At 50.5% G+C, this 14,869-nt stretch overlaps 1 protein-coding gene and 1 long non-coding RNA gene across 4 annotated transcripts in view; both read left to right on the top strand.

Annotated features, from left to right (window-relative positions):
* CES1 (carboxylesterase 1) overlaps positions 1-9,964 on the top strand; it is a 30,721-nt gene extending 20,757 nt beyond the window's left edge. Inside the window, exons 9-14 of the mRNA XM_059153706.1 lie at positions 1,804-1,944; positions 3,119-3,199; positions 3,474-3,621; positions 7,438-7,569; positions 8,478-8,550; positions 8,811-9,964. Of these exons, the coding sequence (XP_059009689.1) occupies positions 1,804-1,944; positions 3,119-3,199; positions 3,474-3,621; positions 7,438-7,569; positions 8,478-8,550; positions 8,811-8,994 (759 nt within the window). The 3' untranslated portion in view covers positions 8,995-9,964. The remainder of the gene's footprint in view (positions 1-1,803; positions 1,945-3,118; positions 3,200-3,473; positions 3,622-7,437; positions 7,570-8,477; positions 8,551-8,810) is intronic.
* A 689-nt stretch (positions 9,965-10,653) lies between these two features.
* LOC131818923 (uncharacterized) lies at positions 10,654-14,244 on the top strand. 3 transcript variants are annotated; one of them, XR_009348973.1, is made up of 4 exons: positions 10,654-10,778; positions 10,809-11,294; positions 11,576-11,921; positions 13,251-14,244. It is a non-coding gene; the product is annotated as an uncharacterized LOC131818923 (long non-coding RNA). The 3 variants fall into 3 exon arrangements; XR_009348974.1 differs by having other exon boundaries at positions 10,809-11,934; XR_009348972.1 differs by having other exon boundaries at positions 10,809-11,921.
* The last annotated feature ends 625 nt before the right edge of the window (positions 14,245-14,869 follow it).

Raw genomic sequence — 14,869 nt, forward strand, 5'->3', positions numbered from 1 at the left:
TAAATAGAGTCAATCCTTATTGATGGTGAATTCTGAACTGGTGAGTTTATCAGCTCTCCTAAATGTATGTGTAACCCCAAAATCAATGCTTGTGGAGTTTTTGCCATCATTCATGGACACGCAGGGAGTGACAAAAAGCATAGTGACAAAGAGCATAGGCTCTTGATCAAGATCAAACACGGCTACCCTCTGTTGTCTCCCATCTCCACTATTAACTCGTGTCCTTTTCACAGTCTATGTAGAGCCCCATTTTCTGCACTTTTACGCTTTCTCTTGATGGTTTCACTGTTGAAGATGGCCCGTGGGCACAGCACTGAGGTGCTATTCCCTGCAGCAAGGCTGTGGTGTGCCTCGTGGAGAAAAGTCATGTGTTAGATCAGCCTTATTCAGGGTAGCTCACAGGGCCCTGGGCCGTGAGCTCAGTGGTAATGGGTCGGTGAGGCCGCCATGCAGGAAAAAGAAGGGGCAACTTGCCAGTCTGAGGCTGCTTAGGCAAGGGCTAGAGTAACATCTAGTGTGTGAGGAAGCTGCAGGAGATCAGCTACACTTGGGGTTTGTGAGATGACAGCGGATCACGGATAACACGGTCGCGAGGCTGAAGGTCAAGGAGGCTCTGTTCACGTTACCCAGGCCCCAGGAAAATGGTGAGCCCTTCTCAGCTGGTGTCTTATGAATAAACACTGCACAGAATTCATTGTTTGTGAGCAATGCATGTTGTATCAGGTGTCTTTAAACACGCATAAAACAGGATTCACAAAAACGTGACCAGGTGTTTGCAGGAATCTGACATTGTATGTCCTCCAGGAGCCGTGGCTCAGCACCTGCTAATTCAGAGTTCACGGCAGCTTTTATAGAAATGAACTAGCATGGACACCAGAGCTGACTATAGATACAGAGATCATACAGGCAAACATGTACTTCAAATTGAGATATAGAAATATGAACATATATATATTTTATGTTTTTATATTAAAATCATATAAAATGTATATGTTTATAAATTTCAATACTAAAATATATACATATAATTATATATTTTATATATTTATAAATTTTATACATTTATATTTAACTTAATGTATACTTATATGTATATAAATATATGGAAATAAGGGCACCTGGGTAGCTCAGTCAGTTAAGTATCTGCCTTTGGCTCGAGTCATGATCCAGGGTCCTGGGATCGAGCCCCGCATCAGGCTCCCTGCTCCATGGGGAGTCTGCTTCTCTCTCTCCCTCTGCTGCTCCCCCTGCTTGTATGCTCTCTCTGTCAAATAAATAAATAAAATCTTTAAAAATATTTACATATGAAAACATGTATATATGTGTGTATATATATATATATATATATATATATATATATATATTTTTTTTTTTTAGAGAGGGAGCACACAAGGAAGGAGGTGGTGGGGAGGGGCAGAAGGAGAGGGAGAAAGAAAGAATCTTAAGCAAGCTCCATGCCCAGTGCAGAGCCCAATGCGGGGCTTGATCTCACCACCCTGAGATCATGACCTGAGCTGAAATCAGGAGTCCAATGCCCAACGGACTGAGCCACCCAGACTCCCCTGTGTGTTTCAATTTGAGTGAGTTTTGCCCCCATCACCTTACCGCTGCTAGTTCCTGAGTCAGTGTTCTGCCCTCTGGGTCATGTGCACTTGGCCCCCTTTGTTCGGGAGCTAGAGTTCTGTGGCCACCACCTGTGGCCCTGCAGGTCTGGGGCGTCAACTTCCAGCTCAGACTGGAGAAGGGGACCTGGGTGCGGCCCCTAGAGGGGAAGCCGCGACACCATGATGCCGTCCTCCCCAGAGCCATCCCTTCCTGCCCACGGTCGTTGATGGCGTGCTGCTGCCAAAGATGCCTGAAGAGATTCTGGCTGAAAAGAAATTCAACTCCGTCCCCTACATCATCGGAATCAACAAGCATGAGTTTGGCTGGCTTCTTCCAATGGTGAGAACGTGGGGTCCCCTCCATCCTCCTCCTGCGCCCACTGCGTCACCCCCTCATCTCTGCTTGCAGGGCTCCTCCTTCTCCAGAGCTCCCCCTGAATCCAGAGCAGCTGTCCCCTTCACGCGAGTTGACATTTCAAAGGGGAGCTTCTCTAAGATGGCCCAAGTGTCACCTGGGGACCCCGTCCCCACATTCTCTATTGTCTTCCGATCTAAATCCCTGACATGTGGGTGCCAGGAGGGCCTGCGGGGATGATCGCCAGGCAGACACATTTCTGTCTCTGTGACAGGGGGTGGTGGGACAGGGTGCGACACAGCGACCCCAGAGTCAGGCCTCCCCGCTCCCACAGAACCGGGAGAGGAAGGAGGCTTCCTGGCTGAATGTCTGCATTTCAAGGAGTGGCTCTCAGGTCCTGGAGGAAATGGTTTGGGTGGTAGATTACATCTCAGAGGGGGAGAAGGATTAGGGATTGCATGCTCTCTAAGGTAGGGGGCTCAGGGACCTATCAAGCTATTGCCAGGATTTGGCCAGAACAAACAGTAAATTCCCCTGGTTCCAGGCGCTTTCTTAGGCAAGCATTTTAAAGGACACTGGGACATCCTCCCCATCCATCCTAGGGACAAGGCCTTACGCTTCTGGCAGCCAAGCTATCGTTTGGTCAAGTCCCTTAACGTGGAGGCTTGGGTGGGGTGTTTTGTCACAGTCCTGCGTTCTCACTTCACGGAACTGCAGAGGTCACTGACAGACCAAAGCTATAATGGCAGGATCTGGGCCTTCCTGGGCCACTGAGACAGGTGGGAGTATCTGTCAGGTCTGTGTCCTCTGCCCTCTGCTTCAACACTAGCCAGGCTTAAACCTTTCCTGGGTGTCGCCATGTCCAGGGTGGGGATTCTTGCCTGATACACACACACACATGCACACACACACATACACACACACTGCAAAGGCCTGGGACAGCTTCTCTCTACATTGACTGTATCCTTTTGCATGGCTTGAGTTTCTGGTGAAAATAAGCCCATTTGTTTCATTGATTTTGCCCAATGCATCAAGGACCCAGGCTTGTCTAAGTCATGACGAAGTGACCTTCAGCCTGCATCGGTCTGGTTGGTTGGTAGGGTTGGTGTCTTCTGCTAGTTGTTGATGCGTTACAAGTGTGTGACTGTTGTTCTAACAGATGATGGGTTACCCACTCTCCGAGGGAAAGCTGGACCAGAAGACGGCTGCATCACTCTTGTGGAGGTCCTACTCCATCGCTGTAAGAGGCCAGGGAACCACAGGAACTGGCTGAAACCCCAAGAGGGACAGACACTGGCCCCAAATTGCTGAGCACCTAAATGGCAGGGTGAAGCCCAGAGATGGAGGGTTCTGGCCCCGCTTTTCTGCCCTCCCCCCCTCAACACACAGCGGGGGTGGTTGCATAGGGCTGGAGAGAGTCACCATTCTCACAAGCCACCCCAGGCTCTAGAAGCCACATCATTCCCAGGGGGGAGGAGGGACAGAGGGTTACTTTTACTTCTGCTCCATTTCAGGGGGTCCCTGAGGAGCTGACGCCACTGGCCACTGAGAAGTATTTAGGAGGGACAGACGACCCCGCCCAAAAGAAGGACCTGTTCTTGGACATGATAGCAGATTTGGTATTTGGTGTCCCATCTGTGACTGTGGCCCGTCATCACAGAGGTAAGTCCCAGAGGTTGGACAGGAGAGAGACACCACCCCACCAGCTTCTCTGTTTGTCCTGCCCACTTCTCAGCATAGACAGAGGGAAGCCACCAAGGGTCAGGCTTCCAGGACCGATCCCATATGGCCGGGGATAGGGACACTGTCTCACTTTGGGTCCACCAGAAGGCAACTCTGAGAGGAGGACTTGAATGCAAATAGCTTGTTAGGGAGGGGATCCCAGAATACACCAGCAGAGCAGCGGAGAAGCGGCACAGAAAGGAGTAGGAAGCCACTGGAGCTGCATAGGAAGTGGGTGGGCACCGTGGACACCTGGAGCCAGTCACATCACGTCCCCTGTCATGTCTCAGGGTGATTCTGTGCGACTGGCAAGGGAGCTTCGGTATTTAGCCTCCCACTCCTGGGAGTCATGGGTTGAAGCCTGTTCCCAAGGGGCTGTTAATTTCCAGGAGCTCTGACTTGCCACACACATGGGCAGAATGGTCACTTGGTGGCCAAAGCCTCCAGACAAAGAGCTCCAGATGCCAGAAGTGGAAGTCCAGCTGGTGCACCCAGAAGCTGGGGGAGGCGATGAGGGACCAGCAGCATCTATCACAGGGGCTTCTCCCCCGATGTTACTGTGGTCTTTGAGGCCAGAGTGCAAGGCTTAGAAGATATGTCTTGGAAGGTTTCCAAGATCAGAGCTGGGGCAAACCAGTTTGTTAACTAGTGGAGCTGGGGTAGACTGAAGCCAAGCATAAAATCAGGCTGGTCCAAGACCAAAAAAACCCAAAACCAAAACAAAAAAACAAGAGAAGCGAGCAATGGGAGGTGTGGAGGCAGCTGTTCTAGAGAGTGTCCATTCTATTGATGGCTTCTGTCCATCCTGGTGTGTGGTGGGTCTACCACAGGCCCATCCAACATTGATCCCAGGCTGTGCAGGTATAGCACGAGGTCAAGGATGGCTAAGCTCATCTAGAGAGGGTGCACCCCTTCTGAGCATCTGTATGAGGTCCTCACAGGACCCCTCCTTCACCTGGTCTGCAGGCCAGGAAATGGCTCTTGGTACATATGTCTCTTCTCTAACCGTGCTGGGAGGGTTTTAAAGTTCAGGACTTTCTAGGCATGAGAAAAAGCAGCTGAGCTGACCTATTCTGTTCCCAAGCCCTCAGTATAATGAGTACAGGCGCTCCTTCCTCCTCCCAAGGGTCCCGATGAAACTCGTCAGCCAGGGGCCACGGGGGGTCAAATTTGCTCTTTCATAAATTTGGTCTTGCCTCTGGATACGTGTCTGATTCGTGATATCTTACTCTGCTTTGTCTGCTGGTCCCAGCCATACTTGGACTTGTGTTTTTTTAATCAGAATTTAGTATCCTGTGACTTTGAATTCACAGTCTTTTCCCAGGACTGCACAGATTTTACCAATGATAGTCTTCATTCTGTATTTGTCCCACTTTCTTTTTGAAAGAACTTCTCTGAATATAAAGTTAATATCCTGCACTGGGATATTATGTGGAAACACGTGAAGAGGGAATTTGATACTACTCTGAATTCCTCCACCAAGAAACATCTGCTCTAAATTTTTGATATATTTTTTGAATAATCTTTCCATGCCTAACATATAACTTAGAAATTAATGTTGTATCCTGTGTTCAATAATCACATGTTCGATATATCAACAGTGTTCATAAACGCTATATTGTAAGCCTTTGTTCAAGATCTGTGAAAAGTCTTCATGCTTAGCCTTATGTGCATAAATCTTCAGTCAAGTCTCTAAAAGTTTTCTGAGGATTGGTTGCTAGAAGTGAAATTCCCAGGCAGGACCCTAAGAGCATTTTAAAATTCTTGATAGATGTTGTGAAATTTCTTTCCACTGTATGAGTAGGATTTCTTAATTCTCTTACTTAGGAAACTCAGATTTAAAAGGAAAGATAATGCTGCCAAATGTCATAAGCTTTTCCTTGTCCCCCCCCACCAAAAGAAAGAAAGAAAGAAAGAAAGAAAGAAAGACCATCCCTGTGTTTACAATGGTGTACTTAGATAACTAACTCTGTCCTCTCTGCCTCTATTTTCCTGTTATCCTAACCTGTGCCCCTACTTTCCTTTGGACACTTGTGTTTGTAGGAATTTTATGCACCTCCATGGTTTTAGGCAGAAAGCTAAAGAAAGGGGGGGGGGAATTATCTTTTGTGCGATGCACTGCCCAAAGAAGATCTCTCCTTCGCAAAACGTCTTAAGGGGCAAAGTGACAGATCCTTCTCTCGGTGAGTTCTGCTTGACCTTGAAGCAGCTGCTAACAGGCAGATTTCAGACCCGTTGACGGTTGCTTCTTCCAGACAGGACCTCTTGCTAAACCAAGGGCACATTGACGGGGGTGAGAGAGGTAACTCAATAAATTATTCTACATCCTCATGTGGGGATGGCGTATATGGCTAAGTCATCTTTGGACAAATATTTAATGATAGGGAGAAATATTATTGTCTATTTCATAATGACATCTACAACATCATCCCATTTTTATATTCATAGAAGGGATATATGCTAGAAAATGAACATGTGTGTCTTCAAGTGGTGGCATTGTAAGTGATCTTTTCTTTTTTTTTTAAAGATTTTATTTATTTACTTGACAGAGAGAGATCACAAGTAGGCAGAGAGGCAGGCAGAGAGAGAGAGGAGGAAGCAGGCTCCCCGCTGAGCAGAGAGCCTGATGCGGGGCTCGATCCCAGGACCCTGAGATCAGGACCCGAGCCAAAGGCAGTGGCTTAACCCACTGAGCCACCCAGGCGCCCCATAAGTGATCTTTTTGTTCATCGGTTGTTTCTGCACTTCCCGAGTTTGTTCTTGTACATAAGGAGGGAAAAGCTGTGCGATGTCTCCGCCAGCTCCACTGGGGGCCTGGCCATTCCCCCATCAGAGTCAGTCCGTTGTGGGTGTTCGGGTCTGTGCACAGCACTGAGCTCCCCGGGGTGGCAGCCCTGAAGGAGTGGGAGAAACAACTCTGGGTGAAGCCGTCTTCAGGAAAGCTGACCCCCTCTGGGGGCTCAGAGAGAGGATTCCGAGAGCGGGACCAGGAAAGCAAGAGCAGCCACCTTTGTCCTCCCTTAGAGACCCCCTTCTCTCTGCTGCCACCCCCCCTCTGCTGTCAGGAAGCAAGATAGATGATGGAGAAATAGAAAATGCTGAGGTTTTGGTTTCTTGTGATGCAAGAGACGGATTGTGCCCTTTCCCCGTGTTCCTACTAAAATATCGGAGCTGTCAGATACTTAAATGCAACCTCAGATTCATGTCACTCCTCCCTAGAGCTTAGGTGAGGAAAACACTGCAAACTGCCCAAACTGGGCAGGATAGAAGGCCCCTGTTGGGCTGCAGAGGGCCTGTGAAGGAATCAGACCCGGGCTGTCGGCAGTGGAATGCGGCGGAGTCAGCGGGACGAGCACAGATGTCGTGTGTAGATGGCAGCATCTGTAGGACCCCAGGCCCCTGCAGTGATGGTCCTTCTGAATGGGTCTACGCCCCCGGGTCCAATAGCCGCTCATTCGACCTGCGCTCACTGAGTCACTCAATACCTGGCTCAAAACCACTTTCGCCTCCACCGACGGTGTGCCTTCAAGCGAATACGGACCTTTCCCGAAGCTCCAGGGGTTTTCTGCAGGTTCACACGGGGCCCAGCGCACAGCCAGCCCCGACACTGGGCAATTGCTATTAATGTTGCTGGTGTTTGTACTCCATACCCGGGTGGCCCTCCTGGTCCCTGAGCGCTCAGGGCCCCTGGCGACCTCGGCACCACCCAGGTGGGTGTCTGGTAAAATGACCTGTGCGTGCTCCATCTTTCCCCAGATGCCGGAGCCCCCACCTACATGTATGAGTTCCGGTATCATCCAAGCTTCTCGTCAAACATGAAACCCAAGACGGTGGAAGGGGACCACGGGGATGAGCTCTTCTCTGTCTTCGGGGCCCCGTTTTTGAAAGGTGATGGTCCTTTGGTGACTACAGACTTGTAGTTAGGAGATCTGGGTTTGAGGTGGCCTTGGGCAGGTTCCCCTTTCTCTCTAGTTCTTACCCAAATACACCAGAGTAGGGCTGAGCTCCAAAGATTGCCAGCCTTTCTCTGACTCCCACACACATGATGGAGAAGGTGTAGCCATGTGTCCCCATTGGTAGTGTCTCTGAGAATTGGGACCTGGCTGACTATAAGACACCTGGTGGGTCACGTGCAGGGCCAGAAAGCCACCACTCACTGCCCACTCACCAGAGCATATCAGAATGTGAGTGAGAACAAGGTCAGAATGGCTGGTGACCTTGAATCAGGGCTAGTGTACGTCTGTGTGTCTGTCCATTCAACTGTGTATCTACTTAAAACTCATGTCTCTAAACTTAATATATTTAATAATGCTTTAGAGACGACCTCTTGCCAATATCCTCAGTGTCCTAACTAGCAGTGACAGATGACATACATGCGACCCGCCTCAGGGCTGTTTGTGATACGCCAGCGCCTCTGGGCGTGAACTACTTGGGTTATTTTTCAGATTCTGTGCAAGTGTGGGTGGGCGAAGAAGACTGAGCAAAGACCCCGGGGAGCACAGTCCTGAGGTGGGGTTGCTGTGGAGGCCCCCCCTGGGTGTGGTGCTGGGCCTGCAACAGCCGGGGGGACAGGATATATAGGCATCGTCGACAGAGGTGGCCAGCTGACAGACTGACCACAGCCCTCCCCTGCATCCTCTATCAGGATCCCCGAAGCTTAATTGCACACAAATTACCCACATCTTCCTGCAATGCGGGTTTTGATGCAGTAGGCCTGGAGTAAGGACTCAGATTCTGAATTTCCCACAAGCTGTCCAGGGCTGTTGACCGTGGCCTTTATTTCTTCCTCTGCGCAGGTGGTGCCTCAGAAGAGGAGATCGGGCTCAGCAAGATGATGATGAAATACTGGGCCAACTTCGCCCGGACTGGGTGAGCTGGGTGACAGAGATGGAGCAAGGCTGGGGGAGGGCCGGCCGTGTGGGCTGGGACAGGTAGTTCCCAGCCCTATGACCCTGACAATGAGAGTTCTCTGAGAGTGGGCAGGCTGCCGAGGATTTGGTGAGCTCTCTGCCTCTGGGGGTGAATGAGCCTCCTGGCAGAAATGAAACCAAGAGGTCTTGCAAATCTCACAGTGTTGTTGGGGGACCCCACGGTAGCTTTGGGTAATTCTCACTTGATTCTGTTCCCAGGAACCCCAATGGGAAGGGGCTGCCCTCTTGGCCAGCTTACGACCAGAAGGAAGGGTACCTGCAGATTGGAGCCACCACTCAGCCAGCCGAGAAGCTGAAGGATGAGGAAGTGGATTTCTGGACTGAGCTCCTGGCCAAGGGGGCGGCAGAAATGCCACCTCGCACAGAACACGTGGAGCTGTGAATGGGAAGCCTGCCTGACCTTGGGGTCCGGGGAGCTCAGACCGGGGTATTCTACAGGTGGTGTTAATGAGCCAAAGAGCAATCTTACTGTGGAGGCTAGGGATTATTGGTGGAGGAGGGTGGAGGTCAGGGAGGGGAACTGTGGCTTCCATTTGGGGAATAAATTCTTTCGGAGACCAAGTCAGTGTTGGTGTCTTGGGCTTGGTGGGCACCATTGTCTGGAAGTCGCCTCTGGTGAAGACGGCTTGGCCCTGGGAGCTGCCAAGGAGGACTCCGCCTCTGGTCCTCAACAGCTTCCAACTACCGGATGTGGGTGGCCAGAGTGCCCTGTCCCTCCCCTCCATGAGGAGATACCTGTAGGCAGGGAAGGGGCATCGTCTGTGTGCGCACTCGAGGTGGCCGCGAGGGGAGGTGGCGCCGCACCCCTGGGGCACTGTGATGTGGCCCTTACGAACTCTTCCCCAGGCCCAGAGCTTTTCTTCAAAGGACACAGCAGCCTGCTGGGCCCTTCCCTGAGGCCATTCCTTCCAAGCAACTTGACTGGGTCCTTTCTGTAGCCTGGGCATTAGGATTTTTTAAAAAACTCCCTTTGTTTAGCTGGTATGTAGCCAGCATTGAGAACCACTGACCTAGTCCATGCGTTCCTGAAGGCAGGAACCCTTTCTATAGGTCTCTGGGACTTTGGGGCCCTGCACAATGTGTGCGCTAAATACAGACGGATGGTAGGATGCATAAGCAGGGAGGAAAGGAGTGTTGCTAGGTTCCTGGAGATCGCAAAAAATGTAGGCCTTCTCAGGTGATGAGATGGACAGACTGATAGGTGGTGGTCAGATGGAACTTTACAAGGTCAAAGTGCTCTTCGGCCTTCAGTGATTCATTGATTATACCTTTGACTTCTATAAGAAGAACAGTAACTAAAAGTTACCAAATATTTTCTATGTATCTTCATAATAAAGTACTTTTCCTATTCATATCATCTTCACAGTCATACTTTGAGGTGAAGACTTGCTATCAACCTCATGAACGTTAACATGGGGCCCAAGAAAACTCAACAAGGAAGTGGCAGACAGGACCAAGTACATAATTTTCTGTGTAAAATAAAAATAAGCCTTTATTATTTTTTAAAAAAGATTTTATTTATCTGAGAGAGAGAGAGAATACAAGCAGGGGGAGTGGGAGAAGGAGAAGCAGGCTTCCCACTGAGCAGGGAGCCTGATGTGGGGCTCGATCTTAGGGCCTGAGCTTGAAGGCAGACGCTTAATGACTGAGCCACCCAGGTGCCCCTGAAATAAGCCTTTATCTTAAAAAATTATTAAGAATTTCAAGACGGCAACAGCAGAGCGTTAAAGCAACCATGAGCCTGGGGCTTTGGGTCTCACACCCATGAAGCCCACCTTGCCGAAAGACCTGGGATAGAAACCTTAGCAGTCTGGTTCTAGAACTTGAGCCCACGGAGCAATCCTTCCTTCCTAAATGGAACACTTTAAACATCCTGAGTCATAGGCTTCCTGCCAAAGGCACCTATTTAACTGGCTGTTCTCTGCTGCCCTCTAGTGGGAAGTGTCCATATAGCCACACGTGCTTCAGGGCTGGATCCAGGACCATAACCCCTGGAAGGGACCCTGGCAATGTTCCCGGGGGGGGGGGGGGGGGGGGGGGGCGGGGGGGGGCGGTGACTGTGCCAGAGCTGACCCTTCCAGGGGTCAGCATTCAGCATTCAGATTGGTCTCTTGCAGCCTCGAGAATCCTAATCATGCAGCGGCAGCTTGGGTAGGCCCTTCCCATGTCCTCCTCCTACTTAACCCTAAGATGAAGTGATTCCTGGCCCTGGTGGTCTCCCCAGCCTCCAACAGGAACTAACCCAGCTCCTGGCACCTCAGAAACATTCAGGAAACTCCACTCATGTGACACTTCTCTGTAAAGGATCTGCGCTTTGCCTCCCACCTGGACGGGTGAACAATTCCCAGTTGGCCTCTCTTCCCCTTAGCCTCCGTGCCACGGAGCCAGAGTGATCCATCCGAATGGCCACCCTCGTGTTCACTTTGCTGGAGACAGCCTTGGCATCTGATTTTGAAGCTCTACTCATTAAAGAATCTGGGCTGGCCTCTTCACTTGCTTTGCCACTAAAATATGGCAGAAGTGATGTTGTGTTTCTAGAGACCGTGCCTACGTGCTGAACCCCCATCACTGCCATGGGAATGAGCCCAGGCCAGTCTGCTGGGAATGAGACACCCCACAGAGGGGAGCCAAGCCGGCCAAGGCCAACGAGGACCAGCCCACCTGACCCTCAGCTGCCGACACGTGGGTGAGCCCGATCAAGTTCAGCTGAGACCGCCCAGGTTGGCGGGACTTCCCAGGTGGTCCACAGACTCATCAACCAGATACATGGCTATTGTTTTACATTTTGCGGGTGGTGTGTCACCCAGCAATTACCTCCAGATACAACACGTAACACCCAAGTATGATCGCATCACTCCACCGACTTCAACCTTTTCAATAGCTCCTCATTGCCCTCTGGAAAAAGTTCCATCCCCCTCTCCAGCTTGGGAGGGCCCTCCTCATCTATATTTTACTTTTTGCAGCGGCCCTTCCACGTGGAAATTTCTACCGCATATCTCTGGAGTTTTCCTTGCGTCCACGCTGTCACTTTCGCTAGTCTCATGACCTGGAATTTTCCCGACTCAGCTCAGGTGCCACCTCTCATGGGAGCCCCTCTCCGATCTCCCAGGTGGGGTTCCATGCATGATTTCTCTGTCAGGTTCTGAGATGGCCTTGTCTCAGTCCCCTCTGTCAATGCAACTATCTACTGAGGACCAGCCATGTGCCAGAAGCTCATCTAGATACAGGAGAGAGAAATAGAAGTGGTGGCTGCCTTCTGTCCCCAGGCCAGTGGTCTCCTGAAAGATCATTTCAACAACTTGTGGCAAGGTTGGTGAGATGGGTAGGTTAGGAAAGGCTTTTTATTATTATTATTTTTTTAGGGGGACACGAGGGACAGATAAGAGTGTCGGTTTCAGAGAGATGGGGAAAGGCCAAGGGATGAGGCCCAAGGGGCGAGGACCAGGGCCACGGGGTGTCCTTGGGGACACATCTGCAGCTAGTATGGCATGACTGGAGCAGAGAAGGGGCATGAAATGAAGAAGGAGTCTGGATTTACTTTGAAGGTCTTGGGGAGACATCTGTGGGTTACAAATAAGCATGCAGTAAGTGCTCAATATACGTTTCCTTGTCAGCATACTATCTGCGTCCTCCATTAGACTAAGAGTTCTTCAGGGACAAGTTACTCCTTCTTTGTCCACCCCAGTTCCTTTCTGGTATGTACTAGGACTAGATATGGTTCTCATCAAAGAATGAATGAGTTAATGAGTAAATACATCCACCCAACATATAAAAAAACAAACCAAATGGACCTTTTCATCCAGCCAAGAATGACCTTTCACTCCCCTGGTTCGGGAAGGTGTTGAGGAGGTTCCCACAGGCGCTGAGGAGGGTCCGGAGAACAAAGACCCCTGGTTCCTGCCGCCCTCTTCCTCGGCCTCTGTGATGCAACAGGAGTGTGCGTTGGCGCCATCTGGTGGCCACGGCCATATTCGGCGTTAATCAGCTTCTTCCGTTCTGGAAGAACGGGCCCTCAGGTTAGAGAAAGTGAGAAGGAAGCTGGAGCAGGCGGAAACAGTTCAGCTCAGCATACACACATCCCCACTCGCTCGGCCAGCTTCAGGGGTCTCTGTGGATGCCAACCGAGGTCTGCCTGTCCTCACGCTGCAAGACCTGAGCCTTTAGTCCCACCGCCCCCCACCCAGGATAGGAACTGATCTCAGCCTATGGCACAAAGAAGCCCTTCATGATGGCTGCTCCGATCAGGGTGCTTTTCACAAAGGCCCCCGCCGTTCTCAGCAGACGGTGGAATCCTGGGGGAAGGAGCCGGAGGAAAGAAGGCAGTGATCAGGGTCGTCCTAATATCCTTCTTGCCCTCCTCCTAAAAGAACCCTGATTTTGTGCAGGGCCGCAATGTACCCAGCGACAAATTCCATTCTCCTGACAGCTAGAAGTTGCCCTGATACATGGGTCTGGCCAGTGAGACACAGACTGACATCCTGGCGGGGATCCGGGAGACCCACTTTTCTCCAGAGTAAAGGGTTGCAGATGCAGTTGGCCTCTGCCTTTTGTCCTTTCTCTGTGTTTCCCTTCTTCCTGCCTGAAAGATAGGCAAATGCAGGTGGATTAGCTTTCTTTTCTCTCTCTCTCTCTCTCCAGGAGCATGAGAACCATACGCTACGGATGGAATAGAAAACTAGAAGCAGTCCAAATCCTTGATGGCTTTCTTAAGTGTCTTCAGAGCTACCGCAGGCTTCTGGGCACGTCCAGGCAGAGACCCGCTCAGAAGCTCTTCTCTGCGACCAAAGATGCTTCTCGTCTTCTTCCTGCTGAGGAACACACCTCTCCCTGGCCCACTGCCTACTGGACACAAGAGAATGATAAAACCTCATCTGTTCAGGGACCATAGTTAGATGCCTGTTACACTTGTTATCCTAACCTTTAGAGGAGATGGATAGGGAGCCCAAGGGAACCTGTATCTGACATAAAGAAACAAAGAGCATGAGGTTAGGGTATAGCTAGCTTCTCTGGGAGATAGGGAACCTCTGTTCAAGGTGAACTTTCTCACGGTGGTGTCCTAGTGCAAGTCATTTGTTTCTGAGCACACTGGAGGCACTTAAATATGTATATATTCACATGCATGTTTGTGTTACATGCATGTTACATGTAAATACATGTATACATTTAAGTATGCATGAAAATGCATACATATTTAAGTATGTTAGTTTGTATACAAACATATGTAACACATGCATGTAAACTATCTATGGGTGTACGGATTATAGATTGTTTGTGATGAAGAGAGTGTTGGAACTAGTTGAGGACCCACGATCCTACCAGCTGGACAGAGTTATGCCTGCATGGCCAGGGACCATGGGACCATGGCCAGGGACCAGGGACGATGGCAGATCAGAGCGCTTAAGAACACAGACTCCCTGGGTTCAAACCCCAGTGTCGCCAACGAGTACATTGTTTCAACTCTGTGTCTCAGTGTCCGCCATTTGTGCACGGGGGATAATAACACTGCCTCATGGTTTCATCAGGAGAATTCAGTGAGATGAAATTTGCAAAGCACTTGGAACAGTAACTGGCACTGGGTAAGCCACTGCGTTGGCTCATTAAATGTCAGCGCAGTGCGTCTGGCCTTGTCCAAGGTGTTTATACTCCTAAGGTCTCAGTCCCCCTGGGAATGAATCCATCATGGCTGTTGAGACCTGAAAGGCTCCATTCTCTCTTTAAGAAAGCCAGGAACCCCTTGTCTTTCCCTTCTTGTTCCAAACCTCCAGTGGGGTCCTCTCTAAGTGTAATAGTCTAGTCAACGGTTCTAATCTTGGCTCCCATGCTCCCTGATCTGACTCTATGGCTAATTTGAAATGTCAGAGTTGCCTTGCCCGTCCTTACCTGGGAAGTGGGAAGGCCTCAGATACCGCCCCACCCCCTTATTCTTCTCTACTGATAAGGTATTACTGCATGTGGCTGGAGATGGGGGTCAGGGGAGTCTGGGGGCCTGTCATGCAAGAACAGAAACTTAGCAGGGACCTGGGAATAAGTCAGGTGAGCAGCAGGTAGGGGCCGCGATATTGGGCTGGTCATGGCCTCCAGGTCGGCATCCGACTTCCTGTGGCCAGGGGCTGGGCTTGCTTCAGGCCCCACCTCTTCTGATTCCAAGTCTGCCCATCCTCAACTGTTCCCCTGGACCGGATCCTGAAGCTACAGGGGTTGGGGGGATGGGAGGTGGGGGCTGTCCCTCCCAGGAAGACTTGCTCTGCTCACCAACA

Source organism: Mustela lutreola, chromosome 16 (assembly GCF_030435805.1).
Source record: "Mustela lutreola isolate mMusLut2 chromosome 16, mMusLut2.pri, whole genome shotgun sequence".
Lineage (NCBI taxonomy): Eukaryota > Metazoa > Chordata > Mammalia > Carnivora > Mustelidae > Mustela > Mustela lutreola.